The sequence below is a fragment of the Hoplias malabaricus genome, chromosome Y, assembly GCF_029633855.1.
Source record: "Hoplias malabaricus isolate fHopMal1 chromosome Y, fHopMal1.hap1, whole genome shotgun sequence".
In the NCBI taxonomy this organism is placed as follows: domain Eukaryota; kingdom Metazoa; phylum Chordata; class Actinopteri; order Characiformes; family Erythrinidae; genus Hoplias; species Hoplias malabaricus.
Genome location: NC_089820.1, coordinates 75,226,702 through 75,249,066, shown reverse-complemented (window position 1 = coordinate 75,249,066; position 22,365 = coordinate 75,226,702). Strand labels below are relative to the sequence as shown.

General features: G+C 44.4%; 1 protein-coding gene across 11 annotated transcripts in view; it reads right to left on the bottom strand.

Moving 5' to 3' along the window:
- Positions 1-22,365, bottom strand: part of LOC136678622 (discs large homolog 1-like protein) — a 105,597-nt gene that overhangs the window by 2,393 nt on the left and 80,839 nt on the right. For 6 of the 11 annotated variants that reach the window (XM_066656686.1, XM_066656675.1, XM_066656676.1 and 3 more), the window contains 13 exons: positions 22,048-22,192; positions 16,823-16,949; positions 15,317-15,473; positions 14,717-14,819; positions 9,877-9,991; positions 9,321-9,497; positions 9,142-9,208; positions 5,748-5,847; positions 4,019-4,060; positions 1,681-1,731; positions 925-1,026; positions 645-817; positions 407-516 (listed from right to left, as the gene is read on the bottom strand). In XM_066656686.1, the coding sequence (XP_066512783.1) occupies positions 407-516; positions 645-817; positions 925-1,026; positions 1,681-1,731; positions 4,019-4,060; positions 5,748-5,847; positions 9,142-9,208; positions 9,321-9,497; positions 9,877-9,991; positions 14,717-14,819; positions 15,317-15,473; positions 16,823-16,949; positions 22,048-22,192 (1,469 nt within the window). Of the gene's footprint in view, positions 1-406; positions 517-644; positions 818-924; positions 1,027-1,680; positions 1,732-4,018; positions 4,061-5,057; positions 5,092-5,747; positions 5,848-9,141; positions 9,209-9,320; positions 9,498-9,876; positions 9,992-14,716; positions 14,820-15,316; positions 15,474-16,822; positions 16,950-22,047; positions 22,193-22,365 lie in introns of all 11 variants that reach the window. The other 5 variants (XM_066656679.1, XM_066656680.1, XM_066656683.1 and 2 more) reach the window with 2 other exon arrangements.

The following is a 22,365-nucleotide window of genomic DNA, read 5'->3' as shown; positions in this document are numbered from 1 at the left end:
CCGCCTTGCGCCCAATGATTCCAGGTAGGCTCTGGACCCACCGCGACCCTGAACTGGATAAGGGTTACAGATAATGAATGAATGAATGAATGAATGAATATAGATAATTTACATATGGTCTCTGTTCAAACAAAAACACATATCTCCATTGTTTACGGTGTCATTTGAACACAACAGCTGTCATTCACATGGTGTTAAAATTTCATGATGAATGGAAATGCTCTAAAATTGAACTGGAATAAAATCTATTTACATTGACTTCCATTGAATGTTAAGAAGGTTTTTTTTCATTCTTCTGTAAAGTTTTGGAGATGCATGTTTTTTTTTTTTGGACAGTGGTGATGTATTTAGGTATTAGGCAGTGAAAGATGAACTTGTGTGTGTGTGTCCCTGTGCTGCTACTCACATTATATTCTCCACAGATTTTGGTTTGATGAAGATAGCGATGGGATAGAGCTGAGCTACTTGCAGTCTTTTAATGGCATTGCCTGATACATCCAGGATACAGTGTTTACCCTGAGGACAGTAAAGAGATACAATAAGCTACAACAGGAACAGATTCAGAAAGACAAGAACGCTAAGAGAGTTATTAATAGATGGGGACAAACACAAAGACAGATTCACAGACACTGACAGGGTCTTACTTTTTCTGCCACCTCTCGTACAGACTGGACACTGGTACCGTACAAGTGGTTGTTGTACTGTCCTGCCTCGATGAACTTATGCTCCTGAATATCTCTCTCCATCTGTTCTCGAGAGACAACGAAGTGATAATCACGCCTGTCCACCTCGTAGTCCCGTTTCGGCCGGGTGGTGTCTGAGGGAGAATCACAGAAACGGTCGCTGTGTGTCTGGTGGTAGCCAATGAGAACCGATGACATGCGTTTTACAGACGAGGCCGGTCAGGTCAGTTTGGATACTCACGAGGGACACAGGAGCCAAACTTGTCGGGAAACTCCGATATCAGGTCATCGTTCACTCTGTCCTTCATGGGACCCAGGATGATCACTGGCCGGGTGTAGTTCACTGTGGAAAGGGACTTTTATTATAGCGAGGTAAACCTGTAAAAACAGTGTGTACACAGTCTCTCTCTAGGGCACCACCATGTGGTTGAGGCTGTATGACACTGACATACTGTTGTTTTATTATTATTTTTTTTTATTCTTTAAAAATATATTCCAAAAATATTTTTGCTTAATTTTCTCAGTAATTATTAGTAGTCCAGTAGATCTCACACAGTGCCACCAGCCTCAGGAGTGCAGAGGTAAACATGCGCTTCCTAAAGACGAGGCCAGACCGCCGCTTCTTTTTGAACCACATCTGATGCAATGCCACTGAAAGGTTTAGTATGCTGGAGGAGAAGGCCAATTATCCAAGTCTGCCACAGCTGACAGATGCTTATGTTAGCTAGCAATGTGGGCACTGATGGGGGAAGAAGGGGAAATCTTACCTACCCAGAGAGCAAAGACAGTTATACTCTTACTCCACTGCACCACTCAGGAACGCCAGTGACGTTTCAAATATGGTGTTCCACAGGGCTCAATTCTTGGCCCACAAAAGAGTTTTAATGCCTTCTAGCACTCCCCCTTGGGCAATATCCATGCAGTAAGCCTACATTCTTAGACATAGCTATATTTGGCTATATTTCCTGATCATGAACATTGATTAGAAAGCGCTCACCTTCTTGCTGACATACTGGCTCGTAGGATAGGACGTATTCCTCTTGTCCACCTGAGAGTAAACGCAAGACCAGTTAGAAAGAGCGGTGTAGCTTCCCTGTAGAGTACAATTACAGACTGTCGTCATACAGACTGCACAGTGTACCATCAGTGGGGTCAGATCTTCACCACAGGAACAGGGCTTTCTAGATATTATCAGTGCAGTGGTGACACAGACATGGTTGTGTGTGCATATTGTTCACATATTCAAACAGAAGTGGCTCGGTGGTCAGACACTGAACACTGAAGGAGGACTAAAGAATGGCCAATACAAACTGCATCAACAACAGACTACAGTCTCCAACCGTACACCAGGGTTTCCAATAAAGTGGCTGCTCAGGGTCTACTGGCAAACGCTTTGAAATGCTGCACTTGTTATTGCTGACCACTAGAGGTCGCTTGAACAGTGTGAATGAAGTCCTGGCTCGGGGAGTGATAAAGGCAGCCTCTTTCTGCTGGGCTCAGGGCTCCTCCGAGCTCTTCTCGAGCAGAGGCACGTTCCTCATGAACGACTGCGAAATGAACCCTGTTTTATAAGCAGTGTCAGTTCGAACGGAAATAAAAGACACTTTAGAGTTTAGTCCTGTGCACTGTTAATAAAGAACAGGGACGGACTGGTGTCGGTGGAGATTTCTTAATTCGGTTAGTTTGTATTTAATTAGACACAAGCTGTTGACAAAATTAATGAAGCTAAATTATTGTAAAGGAATAAGAGAAGATGAAGGACACAGGAGAGAGAGAGAGAGAAAGAGAGAGAGAGAGGGATGGGGAAGGGGAGAGAGATGATGAAAAAGAGAAGAGGGGATGGGTCTGGGAAGTGGTTGCTATGGAGACAGGGCTGGGGGCTGATTGATGTTAGTGTATTGTATCTCTGAGGTTCTGGAACCTTCACTTCACTGCAGTGTCCCTCACTCTCTCACACAGACACAGGGAACCGGAAGCTGTCCGTCGGTCTGTATCTGTCTGTCTGTCCGACACCATCATTCACTCACAGTGATAATAATAATGACCAAATAATCACATTACTCATGCAGTAATAACCTGTGTTTGCTGGAGCAAAGAATGAGCCTAAAGAAAGTTCTTTTCCATTTTTAGACTCAATTTGAGAACCCATGAAACCCGTGAAAAAAAGTATATTTTTCTATTTTTAAATGTTCTATGTTTATATTGTTGTTGTTTTCATTGAAGACTGGAGATTCGGGCCGTGGAGCAGTGCACCCGTGTTCTCTGGAGAGACGGAGCTCCCTGCACGTCTCTGGAGCAGTTGTAGGCGATCCGTAACTTCACGTCAAATATCAGCACCTCACCTCACTAAGGCTTTTGTGGCTGAATGCAATCAAATCCTCACAGAAATGTTCAAACATCTGGTGTATATTTTCCAGAAGATTAGAAGGTGTTACAAGAGCAAAGAGGGACGTACCCCCGATTAAACTTTGCATTACATGTGTGTGTGTGTGTACACTGTATAATCACATTCAGATGCACTGCTACTCCAGACATTACAGCAGTGTTCTCTACAGCAGTCTTATGTTGCTTTTCCACTGCATGGAACCTGCACGACTCTACTGGACTCGGCACGGCTCTTTTGCTTTTCCACTTGTTTTTTACGGGTCCATAGAACCAGGGACGTTTTTAGCCTCAGATCACTCCGTGTTCCAACCGTGCCGAGTAGCTACTACATGGTGAGGTGTAAACCCTGGAGACCGCTGATTGGCCAGAGCCATGTCAATCACCACAAAATGCAACGCTCATTCGAATTGTAAAATCTCTAAAGTTACAGCAGCTTTCACATTTATTTTGATCTGACTCCCAGCGGCAGTTCGTAACTTCACCTCGAGGGGTTTTGAAGAGGTTAATATGCTCCAGGAGTAAAATAAAAAATCGAAAGCCGAACGTACAACAATTAAAACTGATCTGTGAGAACTGGGGTGCGGAGTAAGTTCAGTCCCAAAAACTAAAACAACACGCGAATACACGATGAGTAAACAGCGCCTAACTTTACTGCCGTCGTTGTTGTGGTTTTCAAAGCCAGTGATTCCTGTTACAGACGGGGTTTTGAGACGTCAGCGGCTCCATTTCGCGGGGGAGCTCTGCCAGTGGGAAAGCGATAAGTTTTAAGCGTGCCGAGTCGCGTAGAGGTACCACAGAGCACCTGAAATGACTACATGTTCATACACAGACCACAGGGCAGGCTTATACATGCAAGTGTGTGTGTGTGTGTGTGTGGGTGTTTTACAATCAGAGGAAGGTGAATAAGGGCGATGGATGAAATGAAGGGAGAAATAAAGGGAAACACTTACGGTAACTACTCTCACTATCACTGGCATTAGAGGTGACATGCTCTGAAATCACAACACAGGGAAAACCAAGGTGAAACAAACACACACACACACACACACACACACTGAGGGAGAGACAAAAACACACTGATCAGATGAAGGCTTATAACACGTGTGTAACACCCACAGCGGCCACTAGAGGGCGGAGCAGGAACACTTAACCCTTTCAGATCCAGACTGTATAGGACAGAATAGAATGATTCTTATCATCAATAATACAACACATCTGAGTGAATGAAAACATCCGCCCTGTGTCCGAAACGGCTCCTTATTCACTCTTCCCCGTCATATTCAGGGGGGTAGTGAATGATTTCAAACACTAACTCATGTGGGTTTTCACCAAACAATGCAGTGGATTATGGGTAATCTGATATCTGCTAGTGTACATGGGTTGTACACTACTTTTGCAGTGCATTGTGGGACTGTCAGAGTGCATTGAAAATTGTCCACTATGTTTCCGGACACTGCTACAAAATGGCGGAACCCGAAATTGGTGCACTATACAGGGAACAGGGCACAGTTTTGGACACAGCGCTGGTCTCTAGCATCACCCAACACAGGGTGTCCAGATGTTTGCATATGACTATATGTGATGTGCTTGTGGATCACAACGTAGTATTTGGTGAGCAGCAGATGCTATGAAGTAAGCCTTTCAGGGGCTCACACTAATTCACATGTACTTCACATCGTTTTAATTCAACAAGTCTAATTATTTCTAAACTTTTAAAAATATCTTCTTTCAGTTCTGTGAGAATAATAAATGACCCATGGCCAGCAGGGTCTCACTGTGTGTGTGTGTGTGTGTGTGTTTGTGGGTGTGAGTGGGTCTGAGTCTACAGCACTATTGAAGGTGGATTGAGGGCGATTATGAGGTAATGAGCTATGACAGATGTGGAGTGGGCTGTGAGGGGCAGTGAGAGTGGGGTGGAGAGAGAGAGAAAGAGAGTGGGGGTGAAGGGCGTCTGCAGTGGGCTTCTCGGAGCCGGGCTCGGGCACTTACTCTGGCCTTTGGAAAGCAGATCGTCTTGGTTCTCCTGTGGTCAGCGAGAGAGCAAGGAGAGAGCAAAACAACCACAAGAGCATAAAGGGTTACTGGCAGACTCTGGGGTTCCTGACGACCGGAGACAGCGGCAACTGACCACAACTGACCCCCAGGGCAGGAGAGGAAGGGTGGGCTAAATCAATGGCACACAATTTCCCAGCTGAGAGAGGTTTGGTGTGAGAACACGGCTTATTGGAGGTACAAGGCTAATGGTGACGAGAACTCATCATACTTAATGTCAAGTGTCAGCTAGAGGGGTATAAGACTGCCCCCGCCCCCTGGCACTGGGCTGTGGAACAGTGGAACTGCATTCTCTGAAATGATAGAGCCTCATCCAGTACCTTTAGGATGAATAGGAGCGCTGTTTGTGTTCAATAGCAACAGTTCCACTCCACACCACTCACACGGCTGAATGCAATCAAATCCTCACAGAAAGGTTCCAAAAAATCTAGTGTGCTTTAGCCCCAAACTGAAGAAACCCCAGACAGCGGATTCGCTACATTTGGGACAAGGGGAAGAACCCAGCCCTGGTTCTCCTGCTCAGAGTGGTCAATGCTGGTCAGTTCTGGTGGCTGTTTCCAGTGCTGCTGCGCCCCCTGCTGGCCCTGTGCTGCCCTAGCCATGAGCGAACACTGTTGTTGTACTCACGGTCCACATCGCTTGTTTCTTGCTCACTCGTCTCCTTGTTCTTGTAGAAATGGAACTTGCGGGAAAAGAGGTTCTTTCTACGCTTGTCATTGAGGGACTGCTGAGGAAGAGAAGGAGGGAAGACAGAGAGAAAGGAGAGAGAGAGAGGAGAGAAGGGTGGCTGATGTTCGTGTGAAGGGGGGAAAAAAAAAGTGAACGAATGCTTTGGTGCTGACTTTGGGCATTTTTTCTCAGGCTCTGCTATTTTTCCAAGGATTCCAGAACAACAAAACCTTCTGAGTGTGTAATAACAGCGTAATTACACTTTAACACCACATGGTGTTTACTGTTGGGTGAATTACAGTATAGAGCTCATATTTTCCTCTTGTAATTACATACAATGGTGTAATAATGAAGATACACTTGTGTAATTACAAACAAAGAAAAAGCTGCACTCAAAAGAGGGTTCTATATTAAAGGCAATGATTCTTATTCAAAAATATGAGTTCTGTAAAGACATATTTGCATGGATAATTAGTTCTAAAGATGGAAAATATATTGTATGGTACCCTTTTGGTGCTTTTAATAACCATTTTCTTAAAGTGTTTGTGCTATAGATCCATTTACAACATGTTCTTGATCAATCCGAGTAACCATTAGCAATGCAAAGATCCATCTTACTATGAAAACTGTTCCACATAGGACCACTGCCACTAATACGGATTCTCTGTAAGAATGTGCTACTGTAATCCATCTATAACAGTGAATACATGTAACAGTAAGCTTATTACACAATTATAACATGTTAATAATGTGTAGTTACACAGTTATTACAAAAATAAGTTTAATAAACAGCAGCCCATGGTGGACTGTGTACTAATATCAGACTAATATTAGTCCTCACCGATGACCCCCTACTGATGTTGTTCCTTAAATGGTTCAATGATGGGAGGATGCACAAAGTCAGCACAAGAACAAACCAAACAAATGAAGTCACCATAAACCCACACCGCAGACCAGAATGACAGAAAGCAAAGCAGGAGGAACAGAATAAACCAAACCACACAAACTGACTCTCAGTTCACCCCCACCCCCACCCCACACCCACTTCCTGTTTCTTCCTCGTGTCCTGGGAGGAACTCAAGAAAAATAAACTACTTTCTTTGAATCTATTTGTTCTTTGATCTTTGAAATGAAATGAACCACACCACGATCCTGACCTGCGTACTGACCTGTTTAGTTTGGAAACTGTGCTAAGCTAACGTCTTTTACAGCTGTTCTGCAGCCAGAGAGAATGTCTGAAGTTGGCTACTGTAGCATTTCCCCAGGGCTATGGTTAGCTGTCTGCGTTTGTGGTAAAACACATGGTGTAAATAAACACAATGTCATCTCGGAAACCCACCCTGTTCTTATGTATGTCCCTGTGCAAGAGTCTTCATCCCTGTAAAAGACCCTGCTCTGTACACACTCAGTCAGGCAGGAGTGGACATTCCCTACTGCCCTGTGCCCATGGCCATATTTCACATTTTGGCCACTGAATGTTTGGTGCACACATGGATTATCTGAAGCAGACGCTCGGCAGAAACAGCAGATCTGTGTGACTGCATGTGTGACTGCGTGTTTGTGTGTGTGTGTGCGCCTTTTCTATCTGCTTCAGTTAAGCCCGTCTTACTGCCAACTGCACAGAACACAAAGGAAAGGCTTTTCTCTTCTCCTCTGGCCCCTGTTAGCTAGCGTCTGGCTTCATCCCCCAGCAAAAATGAGAGAATAAGAGAAAGACGAACAGAAAGAGGACAGAAACAAAGGAAGGCACTAAAGAAATGGATGAAAGGAAAGAAAAGACAACACAAAAAAAAGAAGAGAAAGGAAAAAGACAAAACAAAGACAGGAAGAAGAGGGAATGGTAAAGAAAACAGAATGACGAAGGACTGACAAAGAATGTCTGCAAAAATAAATAAAGGAATAAAATACAAACCCCCCAAAAAAGCAAAAGGCACTGAATAGCACCTCGTTGTGGAGCAGTTCTTAAACATGAATGACACCAAGTCTGTGGAGAATAATCAGCTACCCCTGAGTGTGAGGGTAATAACACTGTAATAACATTGTAACATCTGTAATAACTGAAGCAGCAGTAGAAGCAGATAAGCAGTGTTGAGTTTGTGGAGAGCAGAGCGTTGTTAAACAGGAGAGAGTGTGTGAAGGGAGGAGAGCGATGAGTGAGGGATGAGAAAGACAGGAAAGAGAGAGGGATTGGGGTTGGAGTAAAGAAGGTGGAGCAGTCCATCGTCAATGGCAAGCGTTTTTCATCCGTCCTTTTCCTCTCATGCAAGTCTAGCTTTGGGAAGTTAGCTCAAAGAGTAGCTACGGGTTCATTACTCATTCAACATGGTTACTGTCATGTGCAGAAGTGGACACACCCCTGGTCAGCTCACTGTTATTAATGTTAACAGCCCTGGGTTGATTTACTGAGTGAAAATAAGCTGTATCCCCTACGTAGAACATATCCAGCATTTAACACTAACTCATTATTACATTTAATGGATTTTAACACGTAGGAAAAAAACGTTGCTTTGTTATTAACGCTCATTAATTAGCAATAACATAGTAATTACACAGTAATAAATATAATATGTTGTTGCATGTTCTCTGTGGAAGATATTAGCATATTTTCACTTAGAAAATCAAAAACTCACCAGAGGCATGCGAACTTTGCATACAGCTATATACATGGCCAGTCAAAAGTTTGGGAACACCATGCTCTTTTTGCCAATGTGATATAACACAAAAAAGGGTTGATTTACTAAAAAATAACAATAATAAAAAGAACTTCCATGACAATTAGCACAGGAGGATTCTTATAATTAAAATAAGAAAGTGACCAAACAGTGCAAAAGCAAAGTGCCCCTAAACTCTTGACCGGCGCTGTACAGACCTGGAGGGCCAGCAGCAGTCGCAGTTTAAACATGCAGTTATCTCATAACAATCCAACACTAGCTTTATTAGTGTATTAAATACAGTATGGTCCATTACGCAGGCTGTGCTCTAATATTACTGTACAAGCATTACATCATCCACCTCAGTCTACAGGAAGGGGAACTCCACCAAATTTCCGAATCGCGGGCACAATTAGTTGTAAAGGGAACCAGACGTCTGTCTTGAAGCTCCTCACAAAATGTTATCACATTAACAATGATATTTAATACTGCGTGTGAGATATAGCATGGAAATCAAGTTAACTCTGCGAATGCTTGGAAAATTAATGGAACTCCCCTTTAAAAGAACAGATAGAAAAGATTAAAAATACTTCTATTAATAAAAATGACGAGGTAAAATAACTCTCACTAAAACTCACTGAACATAGCCATGTCTCTACCGTGAGGTGCTATCAGAGCTTTGTGCCCAGCAGTGGACTTACCCCTTTGTCCCGAGACTTGGAGTTGAACTTGACTGTCTTTAACCTGGCTCTCTCCTTCTTCTCCACTCTGAGGGGAGACACAGACAAAGAAGACATTTGCGTTTACACTAAGGATTAACGTAAAGTGTTTTATTAAACGTACACTGCGATGTGTCTTTTTATTGTGTGCTGGGTCTGACCTCCTCTTGCTAGGAATGACCCCCAACTCCTCCACCTCTCCCTCAGGAGTGACCTGTCGCGCCTGCCACCACTCGTCATCGGACGCGTTGACCACGTGCAGGATGTCCCCAAACTTGAAGTTCAGGCCCTGGCTGGGCAGACCCGAGTCCTTGGTTTTATCATAATCAAACAGAGCCCTGAGGAAGAGGCACAACGACCAAGACGACGGTCACAACAAGCAGTTCTTACCTATATCTTTAGCATAGCCAGTTTCAACAATGGGTTAATGCGAGTGTGTCAATCCTTTAGTCCAGCTCTGGACGTTTTAACCAATGGGAGTGCATGATTGAAAATATCTACCTAGATACTACAAAGGAAAAAAATCCTGATTGGCCAATTTACCTTTGTGTTATTTAAGAATTTTAAATGTTTTCACACACAAACTGCACATAGACATAAGTTTAATATCATTAGGGGATTACTACCATATCTACCCCATTTAAAAAATAAATAAACACATTATAAAATTCTATAAATGACAAAAATGCAAAATATGAGCCTCGGGAAGGTTGTTACCTGACGTAGAGCGATCTTTTCTGGCTGGTCCTCAACGAACCCGACCCAGAGCTGATGCTGCTGTTCATCATCTGCTCCCGAAGGTCATGGATTTTAGCCTCGAAACGGCTGTACTCTAAACAATGACGACACACAAAGACAAAAACAGAGCTCTCAAACACCTCTCCACGGCTCAGAGATGTCCGGCCTGCAGCGGGACAGGGACAGGGACAATGCCCGCTTCACTTGTCTGGGAAAATTGCCCACTTTAGTTTGTAGCAGCGGAGCTTTAGAGAGATGCTTCATACACGGTCGAGAACGAGAGAGGACACTCGCACAGAGAGAAATATTAACCTAATACAGGAGGACGGGGGCAGGGGGCGATACTAGACTTCTACGTCATGCAGATAACGAACGAGGGGCCTTTTAGAAAGGGGTCTCCAAATGTGGCGTCTGTCACACTTCGTACACACTGACCTTCTGAGTTTGGGTCGTTATCCTGGACAAAAATGTTGTGATCATTGTTGAATGATCTGTGTGTGTCTTTTGTTTTCTTCCTTCTGTGAGATAAATCAGAATTTTGCGGAAAAAAAAAAAAAAAAACGCAACTCAGCGAGTTTTTGTCCTTGAAGCACAATAAACAAACCCCAGAAACATTAAAGGGGTTTTCAAATATAAGGAGGTTGAAAAGATATTTTTCCCCCGGTTGTTATAGAAAGAGGGGTGGCGCGGTGGTGCAGCAGGTAGTGTCGCAGTCACACAGCTCCAGGGACCTGGAGGTTGTGGGTTCGATTCCCGCTCTGGGTGACTGTGAGGAGTTGGTGTGTTCTCCCTGTGTCCGCGTGGGTTTCCTCCGGGTGCTCCGGTTTCCTCCCACAGTCCAAAAACACACGTTGGTAGGTAGATTGGCGACTCAAAAGTGTCCGTAGGTGTGAGTGAGTGAATGTGTGTGTGTGTGTGTGTGTTGCCCTGTGAAGGACTGGCGCCCCCTCCAGGGTGTATTCCCGCCTTGCGCCCAATGATTCCAGGTAGGCTCTGGACCCACCGTGACCCTGAATTGGATAAGGGTTACAGATAATGAATGAATGAATGTTATAGAAAGATAAGTAACAAGAGGCACATCTCTCTCTGAGACTGAGACCGAGACCCTTGATGGCCCACCCATTCGTATTCATATGATAATAGCATGCTAATCCGGCCACTCTTATTGGAGAATTATGATGTGTGATAACGCTCATTTTAGTCACGTAAACAAATGAACATGGCTATGTTTTTTCGAAGACGGCGCAGTCACACATTTCAGCTGCTTGAGGAGGAACGGCTTCACTGATGAGTGAGTGAACTATATTTTACTTGTTTGTCTGCAGCATTTTTAGCGCTGGTTAGCCTCGACGCTACGCTTATTCAGCAGCACATTCTAACGAAGGAATTTGTGAAATCGACGGTAAATGTTTTGGAAATGTGCAGAGAGTTCAGCTGATAGTTGATAGCTGAGAGTTTACCTGTGTTTCACACCTCTCTCATGGATCATCAGTGTGTGAACCACAGGTTTAGATAAATACAGTGTCACATCAGATTCATAGCAAAATAGAAGAAAAACGAATTAAAACACCATTGTGTGGATAACACCCATGTCTCCACAGTTCAGAGCTCGAAATTTTTTTTGTTTTTTTCCACTATATATCAGCACCTTTCAAAATGGGTTTTTGCGAAGTCCATGTTTAGAGTGAGAATGCAAACAAAAAACAGATGAATCACAGAGTTCTCTCACATTTGACTCATGATGCTGGGTTTGTGCTGAACATTAGCTTGTGTAGCTTTCGAGAACAAACTTTTTAGCTAGGTTTAAATTGTTAAAATATCACGGCATGTCAGATCACCTCAGAGATGGCACCAGGGGGTTAAAGTAAGCCTTGTGTGTGTGTGTTTCTGTCATCTGATGGTGTATCCAGTTCCTCACCAGTGGCAACTGACACCAAATCCTAAGAAACATGATTCCTTCCAACACAATACAGACTCACAAAAGACGCGTGCAACTCACACAGAGGAGTCATCTACTATTGCAACCCTGCTTTTGTGTTTGTTACTTCTTTAAAAGCAATCTCCATTCAATTTTCAGCCACCAAATAATGCAGAAAAAGTCCATTTCCACTGATCCCAGATCAGCTGAGTCCACATTCTGCTTCTTTAATATAGAACTGTAGTGTAGCGTTAGACTCATGTTGCTAACAAACACTGGAAGTCAACAGTCACCGAGAGTGACCTTATCTTTTTGTACACGTCTAAATCATCAAACATTTCCTTCAGAAAAGTGCCAATAAAACATTGTGAATTTGTTTTGAAAAGTAAAGTCTTGGCAATATTTCACCGATTGACTTTATTTACACAGTTAATCACAAACTGGAGCTACAGTTACCCTTCCCTACAGTTAGCTTCCCTAAAGAGGGGAGGGGGCTGGAACTCAGAGGCGGGTTGGTGAAGCGTCTCGGCCGATCAGTGGAAAATCACGTACGTCTGACTTCTCGCCAAACTTGGCTCTAATCGAGTGATGCTGAGGTCTGTGAGGTGGCAAGTCCGCATCTCGGAGAACGCCAGCAGCTTCTTTTTAGCGTGTGCGCGTCTATTTGCTTTTCTCAGTAAGGGCTCAAGGACAGATCCACGTCCTTTCAGACCCTTGGTTTTGGGACATCTTCTCACAGTGGAACAATGGACTCAAACAGCTGCTGATCTTGTTTAAAAATAAATTGATTGATTACTATATAACTCCATAGTGAGCACCTATTATTAACAGATGGAATATAATCGACTCTCACCACTGTCGTCTGATGAGTTTACCATCTGCTGATGTGTGGACAGAGGCCAGAGGCTGGAAACTGATGTCCAGATGTGATCTAAACTCAGTGGTGCTGTAGTAACACACTAAAACACGCAGTTAAACATGCGACCAACAGGAAAATACAGTACCACAGCAGCAAACAGGCGCTCACATGGGAAAGTGTCCACAGCGCAAACACACACCAGAGACACCAGACCCTGTCATGACCTTCTGTCCCTCTCTGGATTTACCGCTCGAGTTGAAGTGCAGTACTTACAGTCTTCAGCTTCTGGAGACTTCCACAGCGTCCTCCCTTCGCTCTCTGTGAACTGTCCACTAACAGGACACTGTCATAGAGCCAACACACACACACACACACACCTCCACCTCGTCTGATGCCTCTCTCTCCCTCATCTCCCTCTCTCGCTCGCAAAGAGGCAGACACTAGAGTTAGACTCCTCCCATATCTCCATCTCCCTTGCTGTTCCCTTCTCTTTCCATCACTAAATCCACTCTTCTCTCCATCCATCTCTTTATCATTCCCTTTCCATTCCTCTCTCTCTTTTTTCAAGGCAGTGTGCTTCAGGCACAGCGAGTCTGTCCTTCAATAAATATGAACATCAACATGAAAGGTAGCATGAGAAAGTGCTGAGCTGTAAGCGTGCACACACACACACACACCAGCTGGAGAGCAGACTCTCATCACTTACACTGTATCTAAATGCAGATCCATATCTAACTAGTAGCAGCTAGAGTCTTACTGAAGGACCCAGGAGCTGAACACACTCCGGTAACACCCTTCGTTTCTGAACCAGAGTGAGAGCAGCAGGTGTCCCCAAACTTTTGACTTATCAGAATAATACAAAATAACACACACAACACACACTTGTATGTGTGAATCGTGGGGACACTACACAGACTTCCATTCATTTCCATAAGTGCAGCTATCTCAACCCTAACCCGTGGTCCCCACAATGAAGACAAGTCCCCACAACGTCATTTTTAGCCCCGGTTTTGTTCCCCACAATGTGAGATATTCCGGTTACACACACAGTTGTGATTACACAGCATCGGACTCACATTAAAGGCACAGTGTACAATTTTCTACAAATACTTTGACTGAATTTACGATGTTTACGGTGGTCCTGGCTCATGCGGACACCACTCCCCTACAATTTAAAAGGGCAGCTCTGACTATAAACGCAGCTCCTCTGTTCTCCTTTTGGCAGAACACCCAATGATGAAGGCGTTTCTCTGTAGAGCGTTAACACACTGTCTGTCATTTATGAGCTTTGGTGGGGTACGAGGGTGTGTGCTCTCACTAAAAAAGGAATCCTCGGTGCTCAAAATGGTGTCAAATGGGTGTAGACAAAGAACTAAACGCTAACACCCAGAAAAAAAAATTAACTGTTGCCATCTTCACCACATCACGACGACATCACCACACCATGAACTGAACTCGGAGACTATAGTAAACGGACAAAGAGAAGGTCTAGGGTCTCAGTAACTCCACACAAACCTGCCTTTCCATTGTATTCCACAGTTAAAACGTAAACAATGACCTTCAGAGTGGTTTGATGTGAAGACACAATTGCTCACAGTGGTGGTGAATGGAACCAGATGTCCAGAGAGAGATTAGAAATCGTCTACAGAATGATATTAAAGGACAGGGTTATGATTTGCTGCCTTTGGCCTGGCCATTGTTTGACCACAGATCTGAGATTTCGGGCCTGAACTGTATGTCTAAAAGTCAGAGAAGGCAGATGTGTTTGGCCAGTTTAGCCGTGCCCCAAGGCTCCTCTCTCTTTGAATGGCGAGAGCCCTATAGTCATATATCACTACAGAAGGGCGGGGCTTTGTCACGAAAACGTGTTGATTGTTACAAGCTTTCCCATTCATTTTTAACCAGCGGTATTTGGGTCTTCCTGAAGTTCGTCACATTGCTGAACTGACTGGACCTTGCTAGTAATTGGTTGGTTACCGCTGCTGTGGGCGTGCTCAGTGTGGATGACTGACAGCAGCCCTGGCCTCTGGCTGTGGACTCACCCTCTGGTCTGTAGTGGGCGACGATGGTGACGGTCTGTCCAGCGTTTTTCAGAGTGGCCGCCGCCTGCTCGTGTGTGGCACTGCGCAGGTCCACTCCGTTCACCTGAAGCGATGAAGAAGAAGCACGGTCAGTAACAGTCACAGGATGTAGGCTGTTGCTCTGCATACTTTGTTATGCCCCTCTGTTTCATCCTGTTCTTTAGTGCTCAGGACCCCCACAAGACCACCACCACACAGCAGCTGTCATTTGAGTGACACTGACACGTTCATGGTGTGCGTGGTTCAGACACAGCAGTTGCTCCTGGAGGGAGCAGATACAAGTATGCAGAGCAACAGTCAAGCTGAGAGAATGGACAGTGACACACGAGTTCTGTATCTGAGATGAGCGAGGTCAACAACTAGTGAGAGTCTGGTATTTCTACATCCACTGCAATCAATCACCAAGGATTTCCAAGCGCCTTAGAGCCTTTTCTATGGGTTCGCTCACCTCAAACAAATCAGAAATATTTTCGACTTCTATCAAAACAGGGAGAGTTATAATTGGAGATGCCAGGGTTTGTCCCGACGCTGGTGTTACGAGCAGGGTTTTGTTTGACTCACAGAGATGAGGCGGTCTCCTTTCCTCAGTTCTCCGCTCAGATCCGCAGGGCCCCCTGCCAGGATGAAGGAGATAAAGATGCCCTCTCCGTCCTCTCCTCCGACGATGTTAAAGCCCAGCCCTGTGGCCCCTCTGTGAAGAACCACCTTCCTCGGCTCTCTGCCACCAAAACATACACACACTGTTAACACACACTCGGGGAAACAGAGCTGTTGCTGTCATTGTCATGAGGATATTTAAAACAATAAAATCAGTTTCTCTAATAAAGACAATGTTATACACGTTCTATTTGAGTAAAGCCCACTACAAAGACCCAAGGTTCCACAATCCTTTTCCATGAGAATGAAAAGTGCGTGAAGCTGGAAACCTATAAGACTATGGGAAATTCAGTTAGCAGGCAGGTGCAGCCACTGTGTTTGTCCTCTAGATGGCGCTGCTGCGCTGAGATAATTATTGCTCAAAGAACTGACAAGAGATTCTGTCAGTACCTCTGTAACAATCGCTCTGCATTAAAACACAACGGTTAAGGACCAATGCTCAAAAGACTGTTCATCACTGTCCAAACTAACACCAGCTGCAGGATGAAGAAAACTGATCAGTGTGTGCACCCCTCTTTTTGAACGGTCTGAATCAACACATCACTATCTTCTGTACTTATTTGTTGATGAAGTGGTACCTGACTGTTTCTATGTATAAGAGGTGACAACTGAGATGGACGAAGGCAAAGAAGGGATAGAAAAGTAAAAATAAGTCAAGAAGGGAGAGAGAGAGAAGGAAAATGAGAGAGAGAGAGAGAGAGAGAGAGAGAGAGAAGGAATGAAAGAGAGAGTGTAAAGGAACATGTACTGGACCCCTGCCAGTTGCCAGTTGTTCTGCAGCTCTGGGGCGATGCCCAAGAGCTCAACCTGGCAACCTAAACCTGACCGGGGTCATCAATAAAGTAAAGCAGTGAATCTGATACAGCTCTCGTCAGATTAGACTCATCAGCACCCCAACAGTTAAAAAACAACTGGGCAGTGTGTCTAGTGATGACGGACTAAAAGCCCTCAGATCAGTTTTACTGCAGCCTCTACGTGTAACACGAGAAACCAAGTAAACACTGCAAAAAAACAAAACAAAACAAATAATAAAAATAAATAAAAAAACAATAATTTTAAACAACAAACACAATTAAATAACAGATTAGAACACAGCACCAAATAAAAACAAGAAGATAATAAAAACAACAAAAACAGCTGGACGATACGGGCAAGATTTATATCACAATATATTTCTTAAAATCGGTCAATACGATATTACACAAATATCAATATGAACAATAAAAGAACTGAAAGCAACATGACATCACCATCAAACATTTGGCTTTGTCAACATTCACATTTTTAAACTAATTTAAAAAATTGTATTGAAATAAAAGCACAGCAAGCTTGCACTAGCAGGCCACCATATTGTTTACACCTCTCCAGTACAACATGCACTCTCACACTGATAAGAAGAGTGACCGTTACCTGGTCAAGTCCTCTTCACCGTGCGTGGTCTTCGGGGTGGGGGAGAAGCGTCCGGACTGGGCGGGGGGCATCGGCTGGCTCAGGAAGTTTGGGGGGCTGATATGGTTCTCCATGTGCTGGGAGTACGCTGAGAGATGGAGATGAACAGTGTTTACACACACGTCAAATGTTAATATTACACTGTAAAATCAGACACGCTGGAATAGTTTTGTCATTTTGATGCAAAGCTACCGCTCTGATCCAGGATCGGTCGTGTCCACCGTTAGTCCAGCACCTGTAGAATCAGGTCTGACCCCAACTCATGGTGATGGTACGGCCGTAAACGATCCTCTAACCCACGGAATATAAGTCTCCATCCCACAGAGGCTCTGTTTACATGGGAGCTGTGTGGGAGGGATGAAATCGAAGCTAAACTCAGGCTAAACTGATCCTGTTAAAGCCATGCCAAAGGCCTGGGGGTCAGAGCAGCAAAGCCCTGGTCAGAAGAGCATGTGTCCTCTTTGTTGGAGGTCAACTGGAGCAAGTGCATGAGGAAAACAAGTAGTGGTGTGGGGTGTGGGGCAGATTCAGAGAAGGTCATGTCAATATCCATGAACAATTATTTTGATGACAGAAGAAGCCACCTCTTCTGAACACTAAACAATCTACACTGGATGAAGAGGGTGGGGGTAATTTAACACTCCTGGCCATGAAATGCTTGGGGCTTCACTGGGGATTGATGCGATTGATCTACGAGTCTCCCCTAAAAGAAGGTATCTGCAGGAACTAGCACAGGGCTGTGGGCACAGGCTTTTCCTTTAAAATGCCGCTCTTTATATTTCCACCAACTTTGTCAAACTAATTCTGCTGCTCCGAGAAAACCTCTCCCCGATCTGAGAGGCTTTAACTGGGTCACGCTGTGAGCGGCAAGGAGTGAGCTGACCTCAGATGTGATGTGACATCACTGAGGCTGAGCAAGGATAGGACTGAGAGGAGGGTACTGGCCCGATATTACACACAGTGTTCATCCGAGCCGTGGTCAGTGCTGAAACAGTATCTAGAGCTTGCAGTCCCACGCCAGTAAATAAGTGTCTCGTCCATATGACTTTGGGACACTTGGGATCACAGACGCCAGTCCCGCTCACCCCAAAGGCACTCTCCAGAGAATATAGCTCCACTGCTACACCGAGCAGCACTGGGAGGGGTTTATAGACATATAGTTTATGCTTGACATGGGGCACGGTGATCAAAGAGTCTGCGTATAATATGATAAGAAAAGACTGAAGGCCTGTGTCAGCGATTGAATCGGAGCACTGAAAACGTCAGGACACAGGGTGCACTGCCCGGTCCAAAAGGAAAGCCATTCCAGTGTTAAAGTGCTGTTACAGAGATTCTCGGAAGAGTGAGTGAGCGCACTTAAGGGAATTATTTCTCCTTCATTAAGTTGGTGTTGAAGGGTGTGAGTGTGTGAGTGTGAGAGAGAGAGAACCGCTCCACACACTGATTCTCCACTGCATTAGGATATTGCTGCTGGATTAGCAAAGGCCCGCTGGGACATGGGATCCAGTCGAAAGACTGAATTTGCGGCTGTCCTTCGTGTCACGGAAGAGCAGCATATTGTCCACGAGGCCTGGAGATGTCAGTGCCAAAACCTGAGCGGTGGAAGACTCAAAGAAGCCTTTAAAATCAATCTAAACCTCTTCTTTCATGTAGTCTCAAAACAATGTTGGTTATGTTAGTTATTAGACACTGTTTTACAGCACTGTAAACATAAAGGGACAAAGGCAGAGACAAATACCCCCGGCTGATGACAGAAGAACATGCAAATCCACCTCCAAACAGGTGGTGCCAATAGGGGGCGCTCTTCCTGTGGTCTTTGTGGACGCCAATACCTGAGTGTAGTGACACAGACACTGTACTGAACAGTCCTTCTGATGTGAGAACTGTACAGAGCTCCTGACTCTGAGGTCATTAAAGATCCCTGGGCATTTCCTGTAAAACAGTCGAGGTCCAGGTAATGGATACGGTTTTTAATGTTGTGGAAACTTTATATCTGATGAGGTTTTTTATTTATTTATTGTTGTTTTTTGTCTCAACGCTCCAAAATTTTGGGAAGATGCTGAAAAAGGACCATGTTTTAGTAGTCAGTGTTACGAAAAGCTGCTACAAACAAGACGAGCTTTTCAGCCACCACCTGTCTTCCTGCTCTTTTTGTTTGGTCTGCAACCATGACAACGGTGCTCTCATTGGTCGGTCTGATTATAACACACCTGCGTGTTTGCTTTCAGAACTTGACAAGTGTTTTATTTCGTCTGTAAATATCGGATTCATTGTAAAAAGGCCTTAAACCAGCCTGTGTTCACCTCAGGTTTCCTACCCATCCCCATCTCCCCACGCTTCAACAAACAAATGCACCATGCATGTCTGTTAGTAACCGAGCTGGCATTAGTGGTCTCCTCCAAGTTTGTTGAGCTGTTGGGGCTAGCAGCCAAGAGAAAAGTTGAAGTAGAACTCGCTACCAGCCGGGAACTGGCTGTATCCCCCAGGCTGAGTGAGCTGTAGTGGTCAGTCACATGATCCAGAACTGGAAAAAGCCAGTAGCTACATGTGTGCTCTGTGTTCCCCAGTATGGCAGCAGCTTTAAAGGCAGGAGGGGGGTGGTGAGGGAGGGAGGCAGGTCCAGGTTAGAGCAATCGATAACACTCGATTCCTCTGTGGACTATTAGTGCTCCCACTGGCAGGCCTATGAGCCGAGCGCCGATCAATAAACGAGCCCGGAGGTCAGGCTGATACACTTTGTTTTTTGTTTTTTCTCCTTTCCATATTGCGCTGTGTTTGTTAAGAGTCCAGCGGCTCTGTAGCTTCAGAGGCTTTAGAGTGTTCACTGGAAACAGGCTTGAAAATGGCATTTGCATTGGCTAGGCCTTCATGAGCTGATTGGAAAGGCGTATTAGGCTGCTGCTAACTGTGGATGAAACGGCCGAGCAAAAGCCTTCGTTTCAGAAGAGATTTTGGCTGAGGAGTTGTCCACAAACATTTGGCCATGAATTGGAATGTATTTATTCTGTATGAAATGATCAGGAACAGAGTTTCAGAGAGCAGGAGACATAAAGCCGTAAGTAAGCTGCACTGTACAGTCTCGGGAGGGGGAAGGAAAAAAAAAAAAAAAAAAAAAAAAAAAAGACAGGCAGCAATTAATAATCCCCTACAGCACCTGTTTCACAGTGTAGAAGAAGTGAAGGGAGACTGATGTTTGGCTCTAGCAGCTCAGAATCTGCTTCATGGAGAGAAAACCCTAGTAAGTGAGACGTTACTGGCTTGTTTTTATCGAAAGGAGAACTACAGACTGTTTAGTCGTCATGAACAGGACTGGGAGCCTCTGCAGAGAAACCAACCCCCCCACCCACACACAGAGATCTTCTTAACACCTAACACAGTTTGAAAGATCACACACTGTTGAATATTTCAGATCTTGTCTTTGTCTTACGATGTAAAAATGGGTTATTTAAGTAGATGCCTCAGTGTTCAATTCACACCTTTAAGACCTTTGAGATCTTCTAGACCTCATCCTGGAACCCGAGTGCTCAATAAGGAAAGTCATTGCATCCAGACTGGTCTCCTCTTCATTTTGATGCCAGAAGAAAAAGTTTCAACACCAGCTTTTAATGTAAAAAAGTACACCGTCGCCACGGTAACCACGAGGTTCCATGGACTTAGTTATTAGTTGTCGTAGTTCACCACTAGATTTCTGATCAGCAAACCAATGATGTCTTGATTACAAAAATGGCTTCTTTAAACGGAAGCCAAACGGGAGGTCTGCTCCGCTAATCAGCAAAGGAACGAGCTCGCTCAGTGGCGCCATTTGCTTTGCTAATACAATCAAACCTAGCAAAGGGCATCAAATTCTCTCATTTTTGAAAACGTCTCATTAACAGGATAAGAACGCTTCTTCAAGATCTGATTAGAATGAAAAGTGACCTTTCTAAAAGGGCAGCGATGATGAAAAAGGGTGATTTCCATGATTGTAATGTGTCTCCGTAGAAGTGTTTCCTGCTGGATGCACTCATTAAGGTGCGTTTTGTTCCCAGTGTTAAAATGCATCAATAAATAATCAAACACAAAGGGTTTTATAGTCGTTAGCAAGCTACTGGGGTTTTGGTTTATAATTTGGTCAGAGTTTAGGTAATAGGGATGGACGATATCCACATTTTTCATACCGTCTCAAAAGTATTGTCACAGTTCACGGTATTAACGTGGGGGAGGGGGTGTTCCATCAGACTGTGTTGAGCCTTATATCCGTGAGCATAAAGTCGAGTGAATTTAGCTAAACACAGCCCGATAGTGCACACTGACACGTGTTGACGATAAAAACCCGTTTCTGAGAGAGAGCAAATTACAGCAACTTGTGCTGAAGGAACAGAAAAGTTAGAAAACAAGCGAAATACGACGGTTCTACACTGTTTAGAAGCGCGGCTGGTGCTAACAGGCACTAGTGGTTTAGCACAGCACAGCAGATTCTTCAGCGAACTGAGGCTCAAAACACACATTTAGTCGAGTGAAGGATTGTCTGAGATTTTTGTCTGTTTACAGCTTTCTCCCTCTCTCTTTTAACTGAAACTCAGCCCTAAACTTACAACTGCGGTGGGCTCGTGTTTTTCTCCACCTGTTTTCAGACTGTGACATCAGCAGTCATTGAGCTCCCACAGCGCCCCCTCTCTGTGGCTCTCTTAAATGCACATGAACATTTTATTCGACTTTTAAAAGACACAACAGAAATTTGACACAACACACACGTCAAAAACACCGCCCTCATTCTGAGCTACCGTCCATATTTTAAAATACCGCGGTATACGATATTATCGTTATTGGCCCAACCCTACTAGGTAGTGATTTTACCATAAACAGCTTCAAAATCATTGTGATGCTTCACTGAGCTATAACAGGGAGAATAATGCCTCTGGTGTTGCACAGCAGAAACTGCACTACGTAACTTCAGGAGGCAGGAGGGAAACCATTACAATCTGCCTCCCTTAACCTCAAGACAGTGCTGTAAAAGTTAAAGAAATTACACTCTTCCACTGAACTCCCTTCGTTCAGAGAGAGATGAGCTCAGTTTGGCATGAAGGGGAAGTGTCTGCTCTGGGGAGGCTCTGAGCTCGTGGCAGGGTGGACAGACTTTACTACAGGGTCTTTGGTTAAAAAACAAACAAACAAAAAAAAAAACGCAGGACTTTGGTGTCACTCACAGTTGGTGATATCTGGAGGAGCAAAGTTGTCGTTCATGAAGACACTGTTGGGTTTAGCCACTTTCAAGTAGACCACGTCTGTCGTGTTTTTCAAGGCAGTCACGGCATGCTCATGGGTCACCTCCTCCAGAGGGGTGCTGTTCACCTGAAAAACACACACACACACACTCTTCAGATTGCATAATACACTGCTAGGCGTAGCTGCCTTGTGATATATAACTAAAAGAACTGACTGTACTGTATTAGACTGAGCATTTTTAATTCATATATAATATACATTTTCATTCTGCTGTCCACTTAATCAATGGGAACACTAGA